A 25,702-nucleotide genomic window follows, 5' to 3' on the forward strand; every position below is an offset into this window, starting at 1 on the left:
CCCAATCAGTTCAATTTATAGGATTGTCTTTTTTTTTTTTTCTTTTCTTTGTTGTTGTCATTTTGAGGCAGGGCTTCTCTGCATAACCCTGGCTGTCCCGAAACTGTTCTGTAGACCAAGGTGGCCTCAAACTCACAGAGATCCACATCTCTGTGCCTCCCAAGTGCTGGGATTAAAGGTATACACTACCACTGCCTAGCTGGGGTTTTCCTAACGGAGAGGTAAATGACTTATATTTAAATAAAGGATTATGCTGAGGTATTAAATTAGAACATAATAGTTTCAGTAATATAAAACATTTACTGAGTATATATTTGAGATTGCATGTAACATTTTAGCTAGTTTAAAAAGCAAAACTACCTATCTGCAGAACAGACTGAGCATTTAGGTTTATGTGAAAGGATTTGTTAGCCTGTTGTTTAGTTGAGTGAGAACAACACTTGATTTCAAATACAGATACAACATATGCACATACACCATTCAATATACGGTAGAAAACACTGTCCTGGGACCTTGGGGCTTAGCAGAATCTGAGGGATACATCCCCGTATACAAGTGATTTTACATCTACTGGGAAACAGGATAGCCTATTGCAAGTTTCAAAAAAACATTTTATCCTAGGGACAAAACTGGTGATGGGTCTGGGAAAGGCAAAGACAAGAACCAAGTCACAGGCAACTGTTTGACTATCTGATGGACTGATTTGATAGAGTAATAGTTCTCAACCTGTGGGTTGCTACCTTTGGGGGGAGGTTGAATAACACTTTCACAAGGGTCGCCTAAGGCCATCTGTATATCAAATATTTACATTACAATTATAACAGTAGCAAGATTACAGTTATGAAATAGCAACAAAGGTAATCTTATGGCTTATGAGGAGCTGTATTAAAGGGTCACAGCATTAGGAAGGTTGAGAGCCACAGTGATAGAGGAAGCGGATCAGCCAGATGCCAAGCTGAATTGCATGCTGCTTGTTATTGTTTTAATAGAATTTGGGGGCATGGGTGGTGTCAGGGAGTTGAATGGGTAATGTAGATCCTGGTACCATTTGTGATGCAGCAAGCAAGAAATCACTGTCCAGGCTTCCCCCCGAGACATCTTGACAAATGGATGGAGTCTCTAGAGACTCAAGAGAGGGGTTCTTACATCTCTGACATCTCACTGGAACTTTACAAGCCTTCAGCTCTGCCTTAGTCGGGGTTTCTGTGAAACACCCCAGCCAAAAGCAAGTTGAAGTGAGGTTTATTTGGCATATACTTTCAGATGACAGTCTACCACTGGAAGAAGTCAGGACAGGAACCCAAGCAGGGCAGGAACCTAGAGGCAGGAGCTGATGCAGAGGCCATGGAGGGATGCTGCTTACTGGCTTGCTCCCTTTGGCTTGCTCAGCCTGCTTTCTCATAAGACCCAGGACCAAGAGCCCAGGAATAACACCACCTATGATGGACTGGGCTCTCCCACATCAACCACTAATTGAGAAAGTGCCCTACAGCCTTGCCTGCTGCCTGATCTTATGGAGGCATTTTCTCAGCTGAGGCTTTTTCCTCTCCAATGACTTTAGCTTGTGTCAAGGTGACGTAAAACCAGCCAGCACAAGTTCCATCCCTTGATTCTCTAGTTGGTGTTTTCTGGGACGGTAGAGCCACATCTGCACTATTTCTCCTCTACTCATCCTTCCTCTTTCTTTTTTTTCTGTTTGAGATTCAGAGGGGAAGATAGGTCAGAAGCAGCACAGACCAGATGTGAGAAGGAGGGAAGGAAAGGTCCTCCCTGCCACGCACTTGGCAAGAGATGGGGTGAATTTCTACAACCATCGCCTGCTTCCTCCCAGCGTCTAATCCTCCATGTTAGCATCTTTGCAAAGCCTAGCCTGATAGGCAGCCTGTGAGCCTTTGTTTCTTAGGGGATAGCTTCAAGATCACCTGAATGTAGGCTCTCCCAGCCACGCGAATAAAAGGGGGAAGAAAAATTAAGCAAAAAGAAAAAAATTGTAACCGGGAGGAAGTGTACTTTGGATCATAGATTTTTATTACAGCCAGCCTGTGTCAGGCAGGGGCCATTAATCCTCGTATGGTGCTGCATAGTAAATCCGCAGTGCCACGTCTCAACCAGGTAGAATTTTCTCTGTAAAACAGATTCCTCACTGAGATGAGTCTGCAGTGATCAGCAGTGAGGAGCCCCTGAAAGGACAGGGCATATTTTAATGTGATGTCTGAGTTATGACGACCCACGCTCCTGTCAGTGCACGCCCTGACAAGGCCTTTCTTTGCCCTTTTCACTTTCTCCTTGGTGAAGGCGTGGATCAGATCTTCTTCAAAGTCGAGATCCTGTCCAATGAAGACCGAGAATGGCATGAGTCCTTCTCTCTAGTCCTTGGCCCAGATGATCCAGTGGAAGCCGTGCTCGGAGATGTGACCACTGCTACGGTGACGATCCTAGACCAAGAGGCAGCGGGGAGCCTCATATTGCCAGCGCCACCCATTGTGAGTTGCTTGATCCGGAGGATGGCGGTTTTGTGTCTCAGTGGCTGGTAGGGGAGAACTGGGGAGAAGGTAGACCCCAGTGGGTCCTTTCTTTATCCTTGGCACTCAGTCAAGAGGATTTCTCCTTCCTCTTCCTCTTACAGAGAACAATGGGCCATGTCTGGAGACATTACAGCTTGGTCCATCTCTCACACAGGGTCCTGGGACTGTCCAGTAGGTAGAACCCATAGATTCTGTAACCCCCCCACCTTTAGTGCACAGCATGACCTCCACCAACACAAGACAGTTATTTGTCCCAAATGCCGAACAACAGAGCTGAGGCTGAAGGAACCAACTGCTGAGGCAAGACCATGCAGTTGCCACAGTGACCTAGCAAAGAAAATGCAGTTCAGTTGATGTTCTTATTGCCTTGGTGGGAAGAGTAAGGAAGCAATCCTACTCCGTCTCTATTGTCCTTCATGCTGACCATGCACAGAAGTCAGTCCAGACAGGGACGTGGCACTGTGCTTCTCAGTTTGGGAGGAACAAAAGAGTGTAATGGCTTTACCAATAAGAAAATGCGCAAAGGTCACCAGTGGATATTGAATGCGTGAGTCAAGTAAACAGAACTATTCTTCCAGCCTCCCCTAGAGTAGTTCAAAATTTATCTTTTACTTGACTATGAAACAATATACTTCTTTTTTCTTTCTTTCTTTCTTTCTTTCTTTCTTTCTTTTTTTTTTTTTTTTTCTCTATTTTGGACGAGTGTGCCTCTACACACCATTAACAATTGAATGCAACTCTAAGTTAGTAACTGCCATTAATAACAGAATTGGGTTTCAATATGAAGAGAAAGAGTACTTTTTTCCTAAGAGATAAAGCTCTGATTTCTGAATGCAGCCAACAGGATAATAAAGCTTGTAGCAGGATGTCTTCCACTCACAGTGTCTTTGATTTTACCAGGCAGAGAACTGCAGAGTTTCTTGTTGTGGGTTATGGATCCCCTGTGAGGGGGCTGTGAGGGTCTCAGGGACCCAGCCTGAAGCTTTGTTGATTTTTTTCCTAGGTTGTCACCCTTGCTGACTATGATCACGTGGAGGAGGTGGCAAAGGAAGGAGTCAAGAAAGCCCCACCTCCCGGCTACCCACTAGTCTGTGTCACTCCCTGTGACCCCCGCTTCCCAAAGTATGCTGTCATGAAGGACCGCTGCAGTGAGGCTGGTATCAACCAGACATCTGTGCAGTTCAGCTGGGAGGTGGCTGCTCCCACCGACGGCAATGGGGCTCGGTCTCCCTTTGAGACCATCACTGATAACACGCCATTCACCAGCGTCAACCACAAGGTGAGTCGGGCTGATCCTGTCAGGAGGGAAAGAGCTGATGATGCTCTTCTTTGTCAAACTCCATGAAGGCTGTGTATGGCACTTGGAATAAAACAAATAGGTTCACTCTTAGAAGTTAGGGAAAATCACATGGTATAATAGAAAGAGAGCTAAGCCAGTCATCTTTGGAGTATTTGCAAATCCCAAGCTAGCCGGCCTTTCAGCCACTTATTGTAACGGAGTTTTTGACCTCTCTCAGTCACCTGATCTATAAACTAGCATGTGCTCCACTCAGGCACTTGACAAGATCCCTGACAAATGTGGTTTATAAATGATTAAGCAAGTGAAGATTGCAGGAGGGGCACCATTAAGTCGTTCCTTTTTATGTATTTTTCATCATGCAGTAAGTGTTTTGGTATAAACTTCTTGAGGACGTGGATTCTGATTTCTACCCTATTCACAGGTCTTCAGATAACCAGCAGGGATGACACACATTGAGGAGTGAGTTTTAACCAGAGGATAGACCACTTACTGTGTGGGCTGTGCTTTGCAAGGCCCTGTGGGAGAACACAAAAAGGCACTCCTTGAGCAAAGTGGCATTTTAGTTTAGTTTAATTTTGTTTTGTTTTTTTATTTTTATTTTTGAAAGAGCTGACCCCATCACCACCTACTACTCACCAGAGAGTGGTGACTAGTGATGTTTACCCAAACTTGGGAAGATGTGCCCAACAGCAGATTTTTCTTATACACCAGTGATGTTGGTGTTTTTCTAAAAGAGACATCAAGGCAGTCAAGACAAAGGCTCAACATAGACTCTGGCTGCCTAGCACATAACAAGAAGTCTATGCATTTTCACTGAAACTACTTTCCTGACTAGTTTTTGGACCTCAGAGATTACTTCCAGACCATATTTCTTAAAGAGTCCAATAGCACAGGGCCACTTGTAGGCATTGTTTTTGGTACAACTTGAGTAAGGGAAATTCATTCTTTTGAGCAATATACCACAAATTTAAATTGCCTTCTATATTATTAAAACATAAGACCTTGAGAGATGCTTATTAGATAGGCCACTTGCTGTACACACATGAGAGCCTGAGTTTGAATCCCAAAAACACACATAAAACTGGACATGGATTCAGTTCAAGTATTATGTTGAGTATTTCTGCATCAGTGTTTATAAGAGAACTTGGTCTGAAATTCTTTCTTTGTTGGGTCTTTGTGTGGTTTAGGTATCAGAGGGACTGTAGCTTCATAGAATGAGATTGGCAATGCTCCTTCCATTTCTATTTTGTATAATCGTTTGAGGAGAATTGAGGTTAGCGCTTTCTTGAAAGTCTGGTAGAATTCTGTGCTGAAACCATCTGGCACTGGGCTTTTTTTGGATTGGAAACATTTAATTACTGCTTCTATTTCTTTAGGGGTTATAGGACTATTTACCTTGTATACCTGATCTTGATTTAACTTTGAGTGGAATCTATCAAGAAAATTGTCCATTTCATTTAGTTTTTCCAATTTTGTGTAATATGGCTTTTGAAGTAAGACCTACTGATTCATTAGATTTCCTCAGTGTCTGTTGTTATGTCTCCCCTTTCATTTCTGATTTTAGTTAGTTTGGCTAAGAGTTTGTCTATCTTGTTGATTTTCTCAATGAACCAGGTCTTGGTTTCATTGATTCTTTGAATTGTTCTCTTTGTTTCTAATTTATTGATTTCATCCCTGAGTTTATTTCCTGCCATCTACTCTTCTTGGGTGTGTTTGCTTCTTGCTAGTATGAGAAACCTCCAATTTCTTTATGAAAGCACTTAATGCTATGAGCTTTCTTCTTAGCACTGCTTTCATTGTGTCCATAAGTTTGGGAATGTTTTGTCTTCATTTTCTTTGAATTTTAGGAAGTCTTTCATTTCTTTCTTTATTTCTTCCCTGACCCAGTGGTCATGGAGTAGGGAGTTGTTCAGTTTCCATGTGTGTGTAGGCTTTTTGTTATTTCTGTTGTTGTTGAAATCCAGCTTTAATCCATGGTGATCTAATAAGATACATGGGTTATTTCAGTGCTCTTGTATCTGCTGAGGCTTGCTTTGTAATGGAGTATTTGGTCAGTTTTGGAGCAGGTTCTGTGAGGTGCTGAGAAGAAGGTATATTCTTTTGTGTTTGAGTGAAATGTCCTGCAGATATATGTTAGGTTCATTTACTTGATTATGTCTATTAGTTTCATTATTTCCCTCTTTAGTTTCTGGCTTAGTCTGCCCATTGGTGAGAGTGGGGTGTTGAAGTCTCCCACTATTAATGTGAGAGGATCGATGTGTGATTAAGCTTGAATAATGTTTCTTTTTATGAATGTGGGTGCCCTTACATTTGGGGCATACATATTCAGAATTGAGACATCTCTAACTAGATAGGACTCCTTGTTGAGGGAGAGAAACACCAACCCACCCACAAAAACTTCAGGGATAAAGATATAGCAGAGACTGAGGGAATGTCCATCCAATGCCTGGCCCAACCTCAGACCCACCCGATTGGAGAAAGCCAACTCCTAATGCTATTAACAATGCTTTGCTATGCTTACAGACAGGAGTTTAGCATGGCTATCCTGAGAGCCTCCACCCAGCAGTAGATCAGAACAGAAGCTGAGACTCATGGCCAAACATTGGGCGAAGCATAGAGAGCCTTGTGGAAAACTGGGAGGAGGGGAGGATAGAAAGACCTGGAGTTGACAAGAGCTCCACAAGAAGACCAACAGAGCCAACTAACCTGGGTGTAGGGGGGCATATGGAGACTGAAGCACCAACCAAGGACCATGCATGGTTGGGCCTAAGCCCCCTACACAGATTTGGCCAATAGGCAGGTCAGGCTTTATGTGGGTCCCCTAGAAAGGGAGATGGGGTCTATCTCTGACATGGACTCTGTTGTCTGCTTTTTGATCATTTCCCCCTGGCGGGCTGCCTCACCAGGCCACAGGGGAAGAGGAGGCGCTCAATCCTGATACACTGGGATGGGGTGGTAAGGGGGGGGGGCTCCCCTTTTCTGAGAAGTAGGGGATGGGGGAAAGGAAAGAGTAAGGGAGGGTGGGACCGGGAGGAAAGGCAGGGGATTATGATTGGGATGTAAAGTGGATAAATAAATAAATAAATAAATGAAAACTAGATGTGGCAGCTCATCATTTCAGTGATGATGTGATAAGGTGAGTGGTAGAAATAGGAGAATCCCATGCTAGCTTGGAGCATGCAAGACAGTGGCCAACAACAGAAAGACTCCGCCTTAAAGAAGGTGGAAGATAAGGATGGAGATCCCAACGTATCAACGCATGTGCGCGCACACACACACACACACACACACACACACACAGAGAGAGAGAGAGAGAGAGAGAGAGAGACAGACAGACAGACAGAGGCACAGGAAGAGAGAGACATAAAGCCTTTTAAAGTAAGACTTAACAGCTTATTATATTGTATCTAATTCCACTTTAATAGACCTTTATATTGGAGCCCAAAGAACACTTTTTTATAGGTACTACGTTTACAGCACTGTAGCTGTAACTTTTCTCCTGCGATGAACTGGTGACTAATACTTTTTATCCCAGTTTCCTTTGCTTTATGTTCACTTCCTCAATTATTAATTTAGTACCATTGTGCTTATGCATTTTTGTAACATGCCTAACATCCCTCCTAGACTAAGTCCATTTATAAATAAATAAAGAGGTGGCAGCTAATTAAAAAAAAGTTTAATGGGGAAATCTTCTTTAATTTTTAATGGGCTTCAATGAAAATTGTTTCCATGGGAGGAATGTCTACATTTATGTCATTGCTTTGCGGGAGGTCTCAGGCACACAGAACTACTAATTAATTTCCCTGACCTGTATGTCCCATGTGCATCATGTAAGATGTCCAGGTGTCAGGGACCTACACTGCCTCTGTGCCACCCTTGCCCCTCCTGCTTCTGCACTTCTGGCAATGTGAAGGGGTCTGGAGAAAGACGTTCAGAGGCCAAGAGGTGTCTGAGGCCGAGGTCTCTGCCTCTAGCTTGTATGACAGCATGACCTCTGCAGTGCTGTGGCCAGCAGCGGGCATCTCTCTGCTTCCGTTACTCAGGAAGGACTCGCTATCGGACACACAGAAGTCAGGATGCTGTCAGCAGATTTCTGCAAAAAGGTGGAGCTTTATTGGGCATCTGAATGACAAAGATCAGGAGCTAATGGCTCCAGTTAGCCTCCCTGATCAGCCAGTAGTGAAGAATGCCAGGGCAGCAGGGAAGGCTCTGAGAAGCTGCTGCTGTTGAGGTGACTCTTTCTAAGAAGGGATCATGTAGGTGATAGACATGTAGCAGATGGGGAAATAGAAGGATCCAGAGGGTCCTAGAAACCTACAAGAACATCATGACGGGTGGATCTGGGTCGGGGTGGGGGGGTGTTGCTCAAACTACTGCACCAACCAAGGACAATACAAGCAGTAAACATCGAACCCCTACTCTGATCTAGCCAATGGACAGGACATTCTCCACAGTTGTGTGGAGAGGAGAGCAGGGACTGACTCTGACATGAAGTCTGGTGCTCCATATTTCCCCTTGATGGGGAGGCCAGGTGGCACACTCAGAGAAAGAATAGGCAGGCTACCAAGATGAGACCTGATGGCCTATGGCCATATAGAGGGGGAGGAGGTCCCCCTCGGTCATGGACCTAGGGGAGAGGAATAGGGTGAAAGCGGGAGGGAGGGAGGAAGGGGAGGATACAAGTGATGGGATAACAATTGAGTTGTAATCTGAATAAATTAATTAAATTATTAAAAAGTAAATAAATAAAAGAAGGGATCGTGTAGTTCTTTGTCTTAGCTACTTCCATCCGCTCTTGAAAGGCTGATTCTAAACCAGAAAGGTCATTAGGGGACGGAGTGGAGCCTTGTGTGTCTAGGCTTTAACCTCACTGCAGCGTATTCCCAGCAACAGAGGCTCGGAGGCCAGTGAGTCCTGCTGGAAGACAGTGAGCAACAGTTCTGTCATCCTTAGGCTGAACCTCGAGCCTAGAGGGAATAGTAGATACAGTTACTGTAGACTGTATTTGGGCGCTTGCTTCATTCTTTAGACTACAAGTATTTACTGCTCTGACCCTAAAGTGCCTGGTTCATGGTGAATATCATTGACTACATGGTATATGAACAGCTGGACATTCTGTGGGTTGAAACATGGATGAATGGATGCTCTCCATGGCTAATTCTTTTTTTTTTTTAAACAGTGCTTGCTTTATCATATCCATCAGATATAAAGACGTCCTTGTGCCGTGTGTTCCTGTCTGTGATACTTTGTTTTTCCCCCCACAGGTCCTGGACAGCATTTACTTCAGCCGGAGGTTCCATGTGCGTTGCGTGGCAAAGGCTGTGGACAAGGTGGGCCACGTAGGGACCCCCTTGAGGAGCAACGTTGTTACCATTGGAACAGACAGCGCTATCTGCCACACCCCAGTCGTGGCTGGGACAGCTCGAGGCTTCCAGGCGCAGTCCTTCATTGCGACCTTGAAATACCTGGACGTCAAACACAAAGAGCATCCGAACAGGTCAGGCAATGACTTCCCGTGTGAGTGGATTCCAAGCATCCTTCTGTGTTTCCCAGCTACGGCAGATCGGTGAAAGATGTCTCTGCAAAATTATAATAGTGGTAATTAAAGCTTCAGAAGAAAAGCTTCCTTCAAAGGCCCCTCGAGGTCTGGCCACTTGCCTGTCTCTCTGGCCGGCCTCGTTTCATCACATCTGGTGCTTTTCACTCGCCCTGCCACCTGCAGAGAATCGCTTTGCTTCCCAACGTCTTTAGACACGTTTGGATTCTGTGCTTTAGGGCCCCAACTCAGCTCTCCGTCTCCCTCCACTTTTTGTGTACTTAAGTCCTCTTGTTCTGTAATGTAGCACGCACAGCACCTCTTTTAGAAATGCTTTCAGCGTCCCCTCCAATTTGATGTGGAGATCCCCGATGCCCATCTGTGCCACTTTCAGTGTGTTGTCACCATTCTCAGCATCCGTGTGGCATGGTAGATGCGGAAAACCTTAAGGGAAGGGACTGTGATTGTTTATTTTGTTTCTCCTCCATCTAGTTCAGGGCCTCTGCTCCCCAAGACATTCTTGCTGAATATATGCTGAACCAAAGAGCAATAAATAACACGGTCAAAACTACAAGTCACTGGATTTATTGTTTTCCTTCCTCTGCCACCATAATTTTAATGAGAGATGGATATTTTCTTTTTTTTTTTTTTTTTTGGATAGCTGAAGAGAATTCCTCCAATGTCATACATATTCATTAAGCTTCATAGAATTTAAGCATTTACCTTTATGAACAACGGAGTGGGTCCAAGCGTATGCAAATCCCTCTTCATTTCAACAGAGTACCATTTATTTCCGTCAAGGAGCAGTAGTAGAAGAACACAGGAGCACTGGCCCCTTCAAGCCATGCTCTTCCACATCCCAAGTCTGGATTCCTCTGAAAAACCAAGCTTACACATAAGCTTTAGAAACGCAAAGCCCAACGAACTCTCCTGGAAATTTAAACTTGTGCAATGAAAACAAACGCAGCCCATAAGTACAGCTCAGCGTGCATCCCGGGCTTTAACCAATATTTATTAAGCTCATATTTTATTTTGAGTTGTGTTCTACATGCACTGCAAAGGCAGAAGCAATGAAGGAAATGGTCCTTGTCCTCAGAGTGGGGGGAGTCTCTAAGCATGCAAGAAATAGCAGTTGGAATAAATACGGTACTGACAGCCTGGGACAAAGGCTTCTCAGGGCTGAGCTCAGAGATTGAGGGAAAGGTTGCTGCAAACTGAGGATAATCAGAAGGGAGTGCAAGGTGTGGGGCCTTGGAAGGAAAGAGGCAAGAGATGCCTGTTTTTAGATGGAGAAAGACACTGTAGTTAGCAGCATGCATCTGGCTGAGTGAAGAAACTGACCTTAAATATTAAGCATTCAACTCCTTCTCCTCCTCCTCCTCCTCCTTCTTCTCCCTCTTCCTCTTCTTCCTCTTTTTCATCATCATCAAAGTAAATGCTTAAAAGCATATTAAGAGGCTGTGGAGATGGCTCAGTGGCTAAAGTACTTGGCACACAGTATGAAGAATGGAGCTCAGATCCCTAGAACCCATGTTGAAAACTGAGCAGTTGTTGCAACCACTTGTAACCCCAGTACTCAGGAGGCAGAGACTGGGGTTCACCATGGCAACCTGGCTAGCTAAGACTACCAGAACCAGTGAGCTTCCAGGCTCAGCAAGAGACCCTGCCATGAAGTGGAGTGAGATCCAGGTAGACGCCCGAAACCAGTTTCCAGATTCCTCAACGGTGCATGAGGCACGTGTGCTTGCACACCCACACACATGTAAACATGCATACATACAACATACATCACACACACACACACACACGTGTGAAGAGGCATATAAACATGTCAGCCCTCGGTGTGCACGGAGACAGAGTGGGGATGGCCACTGCATCACCTTTAGCTCCTAACTAGATGAAGCACTCCCTTAGGGCGAATGGAAGCTTTAAAGTAATTTGTGAGTGTAATGTTACCATATTTTTCGGACTGTAATACACACCTGACTGTAAGAGACACCCAGTTTTTAGAGCAGTAAAGCAACAACAACAACAACAACAACAAAAACAATTAAAACAGCAATCAGACCATAAGGCACATCCTAATTTCCTCCCCACTTTAGTGGAGGCAGAAAGTGCGTACATTTTCCTGTATAGGAAGGAAAACTCTATGCTTCTGATTTCCATGACTCTTGAGGATCCATTAGGAGTGAAAGCAACCCCGCTCATCCATCTCCACTTTCACGTTCAGATATAAATCCTACATGGAAAACTTCAAGGGAAGAAAAAGATTGTTGCCTTCACTGGCAGAGACAATGAGGCGATGACAGAAGATGCCTTCAGGTGGCTGCTGCAGCCTGCCAACCTGAGCTCCTGCCCTGTCCTCTCTCCCTAGAATCCACATCTCGGTGCAGATTCCTCACCAGGACGGAATGCTGCCCCTTATCTCCACCATGCCCTTGCACAACTTGCATTTCCTATTGTCCGAGTCCATCTACAGACACCAGCACGTCTGCTCTAATCTAGTCACAGCCCGTGACCTGCGAGGCCTCTCAGGTGAGTTTGCTCCTGGGTACCAGCTCTGGAGGCGGGAGTTGGTGGAGAGGGTTAGATTTCTCGTGGCTTCTAGCCCTCAACTCTATATGAATTTTTCCTCCTTAGAAAGCACTGAAACAGGGGTAGCACAACTGAAGTAAACAGGAAAATGAGGGACTTTGCGATACAATTATCCTAGATGCAGAGCCTGTCATTTCTTTAGTCTCTGGTGCTTCTCAACTCTCCTAATGCTGCGACCCTTTAATATAGTTCCTCGTGCTGTGCTGACCCCCAACCTTATAATTATTCTCATTGCTACTTCATATTTGTAATTTTGCTACTGTTATGAATCGTTATGTAAATATCTGATATTTCCAATAATCTTAGGCGGCCCCTGTGAAAGGTTTATTCAACCCCCTGAGGGTCATGACCCACAGGTTGAGAACCACTGCTCTAGGCCTTTGTAGAAATAGCTTGACCTCTCTCAGCCCCCGTGTCTATATCTCTGACATGAAAGTAACTGTTTCTACCAGTCACATTGGGAGTGTTGAGTGTGATGCTACATGTAAAATGCCCTCATGGTGAACACTAGTGACAGCGACACGGATGGAGACCATCCTTGTCTTGTGAGGACTCCCACAACAGCAACATCCTTAGAAAGAGAAAGTACCGATCTTAGCCACCGAAGGGTGGGTACTGTAAAAGCAGGAACTGAAACAGCGTTAGAGAACACGGTCTTCTCTAGAGATCAACACCTACTTGATGGTCTGAGGAAACAGCAGGGTTGGGCAGAAGGAAATGTCCACCTGCACTGCAACCTAGCAAGGAGAGAAAAGCCAGAGAAAACCCTGTGTCGCCCGCCTCCACTGCCACGGGATGGGCCTGTCGCAGCCAGAACTTGACCTGGGTAGGCGCTCAGCAGCAGATGAAAGGGCCTGAAGAAGCCAACAGCTAAAGGCTGTGCATCTGTGTTTACCACAGCAGGCATTTCACTTTTCAGAAAGTCCAGCCTGTTTTCCATTTATCTTGGCAAGTACACATGAAATGCATGTCATCCCCTGCCCTGCCTCACCCCCACCGCTTTACTGCTGGTGACTCACTCAACAGCGGTTTTGAAGACAGAAATGCATTCATCTGTTCTTTCATATTTATTGTCATTTTCAGTACCGGTGGTCTTTGTACAGTAGAATTAGCCGAACACAAATTATTCTTAAACCATTGAACTTGAGGTGAAAGTTTAATTGGCCCAATACATAGGCAACAAAAGAAATGGTATGATTAAAAACTGAAAATCTCTACCTTGCCCTGATTTTAAAAAAAAAATGTTTAAATTCATCACAGGTCAGTTGAGTTCCCAGTCTTTGTGGGACAAAGGGCTGGCTGCTGGTGGCAGATATTCTGAGATGCATTAGCTCTTTCAAATATGATGGCCACTTTTAGTACTATAAAAGTCATATCCCGGGGCCAGCCAGGCTCTCAGAGGGTGGAGGGTAGGCCCTTGCTTCAAACCATGGTGACATGAGTTTGGCCTTCAGGGCCAACGTGGTGGAAGGAGAGAACTGACTCCCACAAGTTGTCCTCTGACCCCCAGATCATGGTCTTACATACACACACACACACACACACACACACACACACACACACACACACTCTAAAAATGTGAAAAAAGCAATTATATCTCAGATGTTCGGCTGTCTTCTGTAATTTAGAACAGTTAACAGACATGTCAGCATTTGATGCAACATTTTGACCCACAGCAGGTGAAGTTTAGTTATACATCATTAGCAAGCCATGTGCTAAATAAGATGCCCCGCCCTCACCCCAGGAGTTCAGAAACTATTGGAGGGAAGACAAAAAGGAAATTGGATGTTGGTTTGATGGTTCTTCTTAAAAATTGTCTTTCAAATTAGTCTTAAAAATAGTCATTTACCAGTGAGTGATGCACATAGCAAAGCAGTTGGCATCAGGCCCAGTGGTGGGCTACTGGATGCATGGAAACACTTGGAAAAGCTGCTTTACTCATCCATGGTGCTGTGTTTTCTGTCCACTCTTTCTCCTGGGTACCTGGGTTTCTTAGAGGGGAGGTGCCCCATTTAAGCGCTCTCTCTCTCTCTCTCTCTCTCTCTCTCTCTCTCTCTCTCTCTCTCTCTCTCTCTCTCTCTCTCCTCTCAGTCCCTGTGTCTGGTGTGTGTGTGGGGGGGGTTATATTATGTGCACATGTTCATCTGCATGTGTGTGTTTGTACACATATGTAGGCCAATGCTTAACTAAAGGGCTCTTTCTCAGTCATTCTCAGCTTTGCTTTTTTTTCTTCAAGATTTACTTATTTATTTTATGTCTATGAGTACACTGTCTTCATGCACACCAGAAGAAGGCACCAGATCTTATTATAGATGGCTGTGAGCCACCATGTGGTTGCTGGGTATTGAACTCAGGACCTCTTGAAGAACAGTCAGTGCTGTTAACTGCTGAGCCATCTCTCCAGCCCCTCAGCTTTACTTTTTAAGATAGCATCTCATCACTGAGCCTGCTGCTCTCCGGCTGGCCTGTGGGTTTCGAGGGCTCATGTGTCTCCATACTCCAGCACTGGGACTATGCGCGCATGCCTTCATGCTGGCTTTTCTCCATGGTTTCTGGGGATCCCTAATGGGGTCCTCATGCATATTCTGAAAGGAGCACTTTACCTGCTGAGTCATGGCCTCAGCTCCCATAGGCAGCTCAGCTCCTTACAAGCTCTCCTCTTGACCTAACTGGGAGGCCATGGCAGATCCAGCCATAGTCTTCAATGGATGGTTCATGACCTCCCCTTTGCCCAGCCTCCTGGCGTGCTCAGACCAGCTCCTGTTCCCTCCCTCCTTCCCCCACAGAGGCAGGGTTTCTGGATGATGCAGGTTTCCACAGTACTGCCCTGGGCCCTGGCTATGACCGCCCCTTCCAGTTTGACCCAAGTGTACGGGAACCCAAGACCATCCAGCTATACAGACACCTGAACCTCAAGAGCTGCGTGTGGACATTCGACGCATACTATGACATGACAGAGCTCATCGATGTGTGTGGGGGCTCCGTGACTGCCGACTTCCAGGTGGGTGCTCCAGGTTTATTGAGCTTGGGGGCAGTGCCAACTCTTGTTATAAAAGCACCTTGGTTGGCACATAGCTTTCCAAACTGGGCTAGCCAGGTAAGGTGATGTTCCTTTTGAGTCCCTTATCAAAGTCTTGGCAGTATTGTTTAAAGACCCCTGATGTCTTTTACATCAAGTTAATGCACTAAAAGAAAAATTACTGGAACAAGTTATCTGTACGAAAGTCTAGTATCTGCTTCTTTAAATGAATGTGTGCTTCTTCTCTCTGTGTGCTTTGGAAAATAGAGAAGATTTATGTTTGCTAGTGGAGATCTTTGCATGAGTGTGTTCTCTTCCCCACTTGGAGTGAGTCAGAGCAGCAGTGGCACACCTTTCAGAAGGCAACTCAGGGTTCCAAATCACCGGGAGGTGTCCGTTGCTTCAAACACTTGGACTGTGTGCTTATTCCAAACTCACAGCCCCTGCAAGAAAACAGATCCATACACAGGCATGTAGGTGTGCGTGCCACAGCCCATGCAAAGAGACAGATACATGCACAGGCATGCTCAAGTGTGTGCACGTGTGTGTGCATGTTTAACAAACCACTGAACAGTTCTGATGACAGAAAGACGCCAAAGGCTGAGAAGAGCAGTTCTGTGAGCACGCCAGTGAGACCAGGATATCAATTTTCAAGTTCCATTCCACCTTTAAGCCTGTATCTCAATGAGCCAAAACAGGTTAAGCCTCACTAAATGGGAGAATCTATAGAGGGGCTTTAATCAGTTGGAGAATGCCTTTATTCAAATGTCACTGTCATGGTCCCTCTGTTTTTGTGTGCAGCGCTGCCCTCTGCTGGATAAAACTTCAAGGCAACCAGGGCTTGTTCCTTTCACTGCGGAGGCCACAAACCTGCTTGTTCTCCCTTCAAAAACTAATGTTCTCAGCACTCCATGATTTACAGATCTGGGTATTTTTGTTCATAATAGTCTTTTAAAAGTCTCAAAGGCAGGAATTTCTTATGTCCACTCTTAAAATCTAAGACAGAAAAAAATAAATACCCAAGGAAGCATTTCGATGCTGTATGTTTCTTTTAAAATAACTGAGATTGCTGATATATAATTGAGAAAACAACCAGAGAAACTAGAAGTGCTCATTCAGTGTTTCTCAGCTAGAACCAGTGGACTTTAATGAGACAACCTCCCTGAGTCCATATTAACTGTGGCTCATGCTCTCAGCGTCGCACAAGAAAAAGGTGCATGAAACAGCTGTCAGAGACTGTTCTTAAAGATTAGCCAGTAACAGCATCAGGGGAAAGGAGAATAGTGAGGAACAAAGAAGGGAAAAGCACACCCTTCAATATCTCATAGTAGTTTCCCAATTTAAAAAAAAATTGTTCCAAACTTACTAATTTAGCTTTCTGTTTTAAAAAGAAACAGATATTTATAGGAGAATTATGAAAATCTTAATTAGTAAATTCTCCCATCCACACACGTACATAGTTTACTGTGAAAGCATCTGCTAGCCTCTTGTTACTTTTCCATCCAGTTTCTGACCGTGGCTTAGTAAAATTTGCTGGTGCACCAAGTTAATAACTGTAAGAGACATACCTTAGAAAGCAGTTCCCCTGGGTGTGTGATCTGTTCTCTTTTTAAACATTTTTCCAAAGCACTGCTGGCACCAGTAGACTGATGCAGCCCCTAGCTGTTGGTGGGCTTCCTAGCGGTGACGTCAGAGCCCCTGGCCTTTGTTCCTGGAGCGTGAGTGTGATGGTCACTAAGATGCCCTGAGCCGGGCATGTGAGGTTGTTCCAGAGAACGGGACTTGGACGCGTTTCCAGTCACCACTGAGCAGCATTTCCCACAGGTCTCAGGTCTCGGGCAAAGACTCAGCAGAGTGAGCATGCGCTGGCTGTAGGTTACACCCCAGAGAGCCAATCCCTGAGCCGACAACACTTCACATTTCCAGGGAATGCCTTTAAAAACTGATGGTTGGAAGCGAGGGTGGTCCTCGCCCTTTAAAAAACATTTGTATTCGACTGTTACCTCCTCAGAAAAGCCTTTGAAGAACCCTGGCCACCTTGTACCCTCTTTACGTTTCAAAAACAAACTGCTGGTGCAGGTCAGGGGTTAATATCTGAGCTGCCAGGGACCGAGGGAGTGGATGAAAACTGAGCCAGGAGGTGGTGGTCTTCTTCTGCCCGTTCCTCCCAGGCAAGAAGTGAGTTTGTTTCTTGCACACTGTTTGATTGGCAGGTCAGGGATTCTGCTCAGTCCTTCTTGACGGTGCACGTGCCTCTCTATGTGTCGTACATCTATGTGACAGCCCCCAGGGGCTGGGCCTCCTTGGAGCATCACACTGAGATGGAATTCTCTTTCTTCTACGACACGGTTCTCTGGAGAACAGGTATGGCTGCAGACCTTTTTTTTTTTCCTCTGAGACAGGGTTTCTCTGTGTAGTCCTGGCTGTCCTGGACTCACTTTGTAGACCAGGCTGGCCTGGAACTCACAGTGATCCCCTGCCTCTGCCTCCTGGGTGCTGGGAATAAAGGTGTGCGCCACTACCCCGTTGGCTGCAGACTTCCTAATGGTTCCGCCTCCCATTCAGTCGTGATTAACACCAGCTGTATTCCTGAGGTCTTTAGGAAAAAGAAAAAAAAAAAAAAAAAGGAGGGGCTACCTGGGACCTAAGGGACCTAAGAAGTCCCCTGATCCGCTCTTCTTTTGTTTGTTTGTTTCCCATTTCCAATGTCCTGTACCTCAACATGACCCCAAGCCCACTTCTCCTTATTTCCACTTCTCCCTTTCTAGGGGTGACACCCTCCATCTGAGGGACAGATGCTGAAGAGCTTCCTGAGCGCTCTTTGGAAAGGCTTCATCTCCAGTAATGGAAGATGCAGCCTTCCTTCCCTTAAATGTAATGGAAGATGCAGCCTTCCTTCCCTTAAATGTAATGGAAGATGCAGCCTTCCTTCCCTTAAATGACTCGAGCTCAGGTCATGTGTTGTATTCCCTGTGGGAAAAGAGCTCAGCATTCTCCTGCCCGAGCAGAAGCAACACTTGGACCTTTGGCTCTTATCCATTGTTGTTGCTGCTTTGCTGCACTTCTGTCTTTCTCCTCCTTTGATTGCATCTTATTTGAGGTCATTCTGGGCCCACTGGGCATCGTGCCTACAACTGCTTCTGTTCACTGTGTGCTACGCCTGCACAGCTGACTTCCTACAAGGTTCCCTGTCATCTCCATTGGTTTGGAAAAAAAATGTGTACATCAAGACTTAGGACCCTGTTAGGTCTTAAAAGTAATAGAAATACAGTGTGGAGGAGCTGTAGTGCCTGAAGTTTTGGGTCCACTGTTTTATGAAATGGGGGTCCAACCTGAATCTGGGCCAAGTGGTACCCACATAGATAAAGAGTGAGGATAGTGGATCTATTTAAAAACCAGAACCACGAATAAAAGCTACTGCCCTGCTTGACTTGGCATTCATGTCTGCAGTCAATATGTGAATATAGAATTAACTCACATTCACATAATACTTGGACCCTGCTAGAGATGGCCCTGGGACCAAGTCTAAGGCCATCACTATCTGGGAGGGCCTCTCCTTACCCGAACTTTGATGTTGTATGTGTGGTTGCTTCTCCAGGGATCCAGACTGACAGCGTGCTCTCTGCAAGACTTCAGATAATAAGAATCTACATTAGAGAGGACGGCCGTCTTGTCATTGAGTTCAAGACCCATGCCAAATTCAGAGGTAGTTTCAAGGTGTTTTTTTTCCTGGTTCTTTATTAAGAAATAACTTACATTTTCAGAAAAGCTGAAAGGTTAGGACAACGAAAAATAAAATCATAATGTTAACACTTTACTATCTGTATATGGGCATACATATACTTTTTAATCGTCTCTCATTAGAAAACAAATTACCATCTGCGTGTACATTACCCCAATCACTTCAACAGACTTCATTTAAGAACAAGAAATCACAATACCAACATGTGTGATATAGAATAATAGTTCTTGTGCCAATTCCCCCTTGTCTCACAAATGCTTTTCCTACTTGTTTTATGTTTGTTTATATTTACTTTATAACTATACATATAAAGAAAAGTAGATCCAGCCAAACTCCACATGTTACAGTTTGCTTGTACCATCTCATTAGTTTCTTTCCATCCAGAATACTCCATTAACTTATCCATCTTGAACACTCACACTGAATTTTAAGAATGATGATGTCCTAAGTAACTTTTACCTTTTTAGGGGCATTTAAATTTGTCCCATTCCACTAAAGACTATATCTAACATTCTGTTTCTACTTGTAAACCACTAAGACAAAAAAATGTGTCTGTTGAGATTCAAATCTGAGTATATTCAGTGATCATTGTCCCATAAACATCCATAAGATTGTATATGAGCTCAGCACACTTTCATGTGTGTGCGCACATATATTATATGACTATAGTGGCCATTATAAGTAGGGTGGTGGGCTGGCATAAGATGCTTCACTGTCTCGGTGATTATAAAATAATTCTAAAGGGTATATATGTCCTTAATTCTTTGCTAGAAAAACACTAATTATGTCCTTAGACAAACGCTATGAACTCACAGGTCAGGGTTTCCCTCCGGAACAGGACAATTCGTGATGGAGCACCACACCCTCCCAGATGTGAAGTCTTTCATACTGACCCCAGACCACCTAGGCGGGATTCACTTCGACCTGCAGCTCCTGTGGAGTGCGCAGACATTTGATTCTCCACATCAGCTCTGGAGAGCCACGAGCTCCTACAACAGGTGATGACCACCTTGGAAGCTTCTGGGGCTAGACCTGAAAAGCTTTCCACTTCTTCCGAGAGCCTGAAACATGACACTTGACAGTTCTTCCAGAATGTTCTTCTACCTCCCATTTAACTTGCCAAGCCTGGGGTTGCTACCTAGTAACAAGTCAATGATGGGACCTGAGGCGTCTGGAGAGTTTTGTGTCTTGCCATAAACACACTAGTTTCCCCCTGTGTGGCCTTCAGTGAGACTCCCCAGTGTTCTTCAACTTTGAGAAGGGGATTCTGAAATTGAGAGCTAGTCAAAAATGGAGATAGGTGTCCCAAGGATGCTGCTTCCATTCTGGTCCAGAGAGATGCTCTGTCTCTGTGCTGTTTACCTCCTTTTCTGCAACATCACCCGGCATGGTCACATTGTAACAGACAGAAGCTCTTGCATTTAAGAATATGTTACGAGATTGTCAATCTACATGACACACTAACCAAATTTCCAAGCAGATAACCTGAAATCTCTTTTTGTCATCACCTTAGCCTTTCAGATTTTTTATTAGCACTGTGCCTTGTAGAAAGGACTTGAGTAAATGAAAAAAAAACTTTTTTTTTAACTCCTTGGGATGATACTCTGAATGTTAGAATTATCAGAGACGATTCCCGGACTTGCCAGTGCATAATGCCACCTGAACCTTGCTTAATGAAGTCATGTCTTTCTGGGGCTAAGTCATCATCAGGTATTTCCTGTGACTACAGTCTGCTCTGCCTGTTTCCAGAAAAGACTATTCGGGGGAATATACCATCTACCTGATCCCTTGCACTGTGCAGCCCACACAGCCATGGGTGGACCCAGGAGAGAAGTCCTTGGCCTGCACTGCACATGCCCCAGAAAGGTAGGACAATATAAGTGATCCTCGATAATCCTATTTCTTTACTGAAAGATTCTGCTCACTGAAATGTACTTGGAATCCTCAAATGAGTACTCATAGTGTTTCCATAGTCACCCAACAGGCATAGCCCCAGCTAATGCGGAACAAGGGAGTCTTCTGCCTTGTTGTGTGAACTCACTAAGTACAATGGTCATTCGTGGTCTATTTAATGCCGTATGGTTTCAGTTGCGCACATTCCATTAGTGGCTTTGCTGTTTTAAATGACTCCTAAGCACAGCACTGAAGCGTTTTCCACCATTCCTAAGCACATAAGGGCTATCGTGTGCCCCTCTAGAGTATTAGACAAGCCCCATTCAGGCATGAGTTATTGTGCTGTTGACCATGAGTCTGATAATAATGCACCAACAATGTCCATTAAAGAAAGGGATCTTTAAATGGGCACACACATAAAGTTGTGTTGGTCTATCGGTGAGATGTGACCAGATGTCCACAGAAACCAAGTTCTATATCTCCTGGGAGAAGTGGTCCGACAACCACCAACTCAGTGTTCACAGAGACTTCATGGACACAAATCATGGAGAAGAATCAAATATACGGAGCTGGAGAGATAGCTCAGCAGTTAAGAGCACTGGCTGCTCCTCCAGGAGACCCAGGTTCCATTCCCAGCACCACCATGACAGCTAACAACCAGTATAATTCCAGTTCCAGGGAGGCCAACATCCTCTTCTGGACTCCATGGGTACCAGGCACATTTGTGGTGCTCTGACATACATGCAGACAAACACTCACATACGTACCTCAGGCCTGAGACCACACTGAGCCTTATTCCTTCACTCCAGGTTTTTTACTCATTCGGGTCTTATCAAATGCTTTGCCCTGGTCTGAACACTGAGGTTGCAAAATTATATTACACCATGCATTAAAAGCCATCCAGGCCTCGGGCACCTTATAGTTTAGTGCCACCGGTCTGCGGACTGAGCAAGTTACCTAGAAGGCATCGAGAGAAGATGCTAAAGGCAGAATTGACATTAAGAGAGGACTACTTGAAATGTTTGTTTTCACGTCGTCGAAAGCCTGGGTATTGGCTGTTAGATCTCTGGTAATACGGGGTTCATTGGCGCTCAGATGATAGTGACCTTGGGGGAGGGGCCGAGTTCAAGAGAGGTAAGCATGCGGGAACAACAGCACTAAGGAGCTTGTCTGAAAAAGGACATCAGAGAAGTGGCACACTGACTGATAACAGCTGAGAGGACATCCATCTTCTTTCAGAGCTTTTCTTAGGTTGTGTTTTAGGGTAGAAAACACTTCCAAGTATCTGCACACTGCAGTGGAGGGGAGGGGCTAATGACCTATGGGATGAAGCAGGCCTTTGGAGGATGGTAAAGGGACAGTCACAGGGCATGAGGGAAGTGTTAGCTTGGAGCCAAGACAGTTCACGCAGAACAAGGCAGAGCCTATGGGCTCCAGAGAATTAGTAAACTGGGCGTCTGAGCCTGACAAGGTAGGCACTGAGTCAGCACTGGCCAGAAGCAAGAGGGACACTGAGGTCTGGGAGGGGAGGAAGTGAGCAGAGGAATGTAAGTGCCGCACAGCACAGCAGGGCAAGCAGGTTGGATGGTCTCTAAATAATACAGATACGTGCTGCCATACGTGTATGCTCGCAAAGCATCACTGCAATTAACACAATAAACAGCCATTCTTTCCAGAAGTCTCTTCACACCTCTTTGGATGCCCCCCCCCATCGCTCCCCTTCTCCATGTGTCCCCTCATCTGCTTTCTGTCACTAGGAGGAGATTGAATTCTCTAGGACGGTATAAGTGTTATCATGCAATCGCAGTTATTTTTCTCTGGCTCATTTCACTTGGCATGACGGCTTGATTTTCTGTGTTAACTGTGTAAGTAGTTTGTTTCTGTTATGGCTGAGCTGTATTACATGGTACGGAAGTAGGGATCTATCAATTCATCATCTGATGGGCAGTTTGGGCTCTTCCCAACTTAGAGCTGTTTTAAATAAATCTTCCCTGAATACGTACGTGCAAGCACACATGAGAACACGTGCTTTCTATTTTCTTGTGTAAATACCTAAGAGTGAGATGGCTGGATCACGTGGTGGGTTGGCGGGCTGTTTTCCCAGGTGTTTATAAGTACGTAAATATGTGTGGACGTCTCTGCCGTGGCTTGTGTAAAGTGTTCCAGGTCCTTTGCAGTCTGGGAAGAGTGTGCAGGAAGAGTTAATGGTGCGAGAAGAGAGGAGAGAAGCTGAAAAGATGGGGGACAGAGGGAGAGGTGTTTGAAAATGGAGTCTGGGATGCTCGTCCATAGCAGCAATAAGAAAGCAGGCGGCTGCTGTTGGGTGGAGAACAAGCCCATTGGAGGGAAGAAAACCAAAGGGCAGAGAAGTGAAAATTTAGATGATTATCTGTCCACATGTTGAGCCACCACAGTTGATGGCAGGAATGCTTGAAAGTTTTCCAGCCTGCCACATAAAGGACGGAGGCTGACCAGGGAAATCACAAGAGCACAGGTGTGGGATCTATTGGGACATGCTAAGAAAGTTTATTCTACTAAAAGAAGTTTAGCTATGAAAGTCCTAAATGTTCAGGGGGTATGTGTGTAACAAATGCACATTTAGCACCAATCTTAAGGAACACAGCTTTGCCAATGCTTTGGGTTGCGGGGGATGTTGGTTTTTGGGTTTTTTTGTTTGTTTGTTTTATTTCTTCTGCTTCATCATTGAGAAAGAGTCTTTCTGGGTGGCCCAAGCTGGACTTGAACTTTCTATGTAGTCCAGGCTGGACTTCAACTTTCTATGTATCCCAGGCTGGACTTCAACTTTCTATGTAGCCCAGGCTGGACATGCTTCCAGTCTTCCTGCTTCAGCCTCCCAAGTCTTGGTGCTACAGGGATGCTGCACCGTGACAGCTCACTGTCTAGACATGTACAGTGTTCTCTGCATGCAAAGTCTCCTTTTCTTCCCACCAGGGTGGCCCTCTAACATGATGTTTTTCTTATAATCCCTGATTTGTTTTATGACTATGCTTCATGTCTCTAGTGGCTTTCCATATTTTCAATTTCTCCCTGTTTTTTTTTAGCTGAGTGTATATATGTATATGTGTATATATACATATTTGTCTATGCACTTGCACATGTGGGCATATGTAGACACAAGAGTAATCGATACTGTGTGCTTCGTTTTCTCACCCTCTATCTTTTTTTAGTTAGTTTTTTTTTTCATAAAATATATTTTGATCATCTTTCCCCCCTCTCTCAACTCCTGGATCCTCTCCATCTCCCTCTCCACCCTACCTTTATGTGTTCTCTCTCTCCCTCTCTCTTTCTCCCCCCCTCTCTCCCTCTATCTCCTCCCCTCCCCCTACCAAAAAACCATAAAAATAAAAAATAACAAAACCCAGTAATTACTAAAACAAAACAAAAAAAAGCCCCTACACACATACACACACATACAAGTGTAGCTTTTCTTGTGTTGGCCAACTACCACTGGACACAGGACCTTCCCTGGTGTGTGGTTAATACCGCACTCTATTTTCCCTTCGATTATGGGTATGTATTGGACATAGCTTTTTAGTTAGAGGTAGAAGCCTATGTCTCCTTTCTCCTCTCAGTGCCAGGGCCTCATCTGGCTTTAAACTCTGCAGGCCTTGTGCATTCTGCCTCAGTTTCTGTGGGTTCAAATGTGTGTCAGTCCTGTTGTGTCCAGAAGATGCTGTTTCCTTGGAATCATCAACCATCTCAAGCTCTTACAGTCTTTCCGCCTCGTCTTCCACATAGCTTCCTGAGCCTTGAGGGAGGGGCTGGGTGATGACCTCCCATGTAGGACTGCGTGCTCCAAAGTCTCTCGTTCTCTGCTCATTGTCCGCTTTTTGTCTTTGCATTTGTTCCCATCTGCTGCAAGAAGCTTCTCTGATGAGGAGTGAGCAAGACACTGGTCTACGGGTATAGCAACATGTCATTAGGAGTCCTCTTATTGCTGAGTACCGTTAGCAGAATAATAACATTGGATTCTCCCCTAGGCTCATGGCCTATCTAGTCTCATGTTCTCGGTCACTTTCCAGTTTCATGAATGGATGTGGCAAAGCATTCATCAAAAGAGCTCAGGATTCAGAGTGTGTGACTCTAGGTAAAAGTCTAGCTCAGGTGCCATGGTAACCAAAGAACCACGTTAGAGGACTGATGGAATGGAATTAAATGGAATTCGGGAAGGAAAGAGACCCAAGTTGGCTGCAGACAGGAGGGTCTCACAGACAGGGAAACCATGAAGGATACAGGACAAGTAGGATGTTGAGACATACTAAGGAATTTACTCTACATTAATTTTTAAAAGTCTTTCAGTATGTCAGCTACTCAGGGGTACATATGACAAGCATGCACTTGGCACCTGTCTTAAATAGAACATTACCAGTGCTTTGAGATTTTTGGTTTTAATTTGTGTATAGAGTTGTTTTCTTCTGCTTAGTGTTTAAGTTAAGAGTCTTTCTTGCTGTCAGTCAGGCTGGATTTGAACTCTCAGTGTAATTCAGTTATGAATCGATAGTCTTCCTGACTCAGCCTGCAAGTGCTGAGAGCCAACAAGTCCAGCGATCAGTGAGCTCCAGGTTCAGGGAGAGACCCTGTCTCAAAAATACAACAGAGAGTGAGAAGGCAACTAACATCAACTTCTGGCCTCTCCCTAGACAGACACATGCTCCCATACACACATGCATGCACCCCATACATAGCACACACATGTAAGCATACACACACACACACACACACACACACACACACACACACACACACATACGAGACACATTGAGGAAAAAGAGCACAACGGGTACCAAAGAGGTTTGGCTGAGGCCAGAGATGTGTGTCCGGTGGTAGAGTGTTGGAGTGATCTCAGCATTGTAGATACTGAATGTGGCGGAGTACGTGCCTGTTAGCCTAGAACTTGGGAGGAATGAGGAATGAAGTGTTAAAGTTGTCCTCAACTACATGAGACCCTGTCTCAAAAAATAAAAATGAATAAAGGAGCAGACTGTCCCCAGAAAGGCATTCAGTAAACGGTCAGCACCCACAGCGAAGCCGCATGCACGGTCAAGAAGGGCAAGCAAAGAGGACAATGTAA

At 45.0% G+C, this 25,702-nt stretch overlaps 1 protein-coding gene across 2 annotated transcripts in view; it reads left to right on the forward strand.

Moving 5' to 3' along the window:
* FRAS1 (Fraser extracellular matrix complex subunit 1) overlaps positions 1 to 25,702 on the forward strand; it is a 408,415-nt gene that overhangs the window by 374,241 nt on the left and 8,472 nt on the right. For both annotated transcript variants that reach the window (XM_084760406.1, XM_084760407.1), the window contains 9 exons: positions 2,296 to 2,483; positions 3,529 to 3,804; positions 9,090 to 9,322; positions 11,736 to 11,896; positions 14,743 to 14,957; positions 17,189 to 17,339; positions 18,574 to 18,681; positions 19,556 to 19,715; positions 20,467 to 20,583. In XM_084760406.1, the coding sequence (XP_084616532.1) occupies positions 2,296 to 2,483; positions 3,529 to 3,804; positions 9,090 to 9,322; positions 11,736 to 11,896; positions 14,743 to 14,957; positions 17,189 to 17,339; positions 18,574 to 18,681; positions 19,556 to 19,715; positions 20,467 to 20,583 (1,609 nt within the window). The remainder of the gene's footprint in view (positions 1 to 2,295; positions 2,484 to 3,528; positions 3,805 to 9,089; positions 9,323 to 11,735; positions 11,897 to 14,742; positions 14,958 to 17,188; positions 17,340 to 18,573; positions 18,682 to 19,555; positions 19,716 to 20,466; positions 20,584 to 25,702) is intronic.

This window comes from Acomys minous, assembly GCF_964271855.1.
Source record: "Acomys minous genome assembly, chromosome: 15".
Taxonomy (NCBI): domain Eukaryota; kingdom Metazoa; phylum Chordata; class Mammalia; order Rodentia; family Muridae; genus Acomys; species Acomys minous.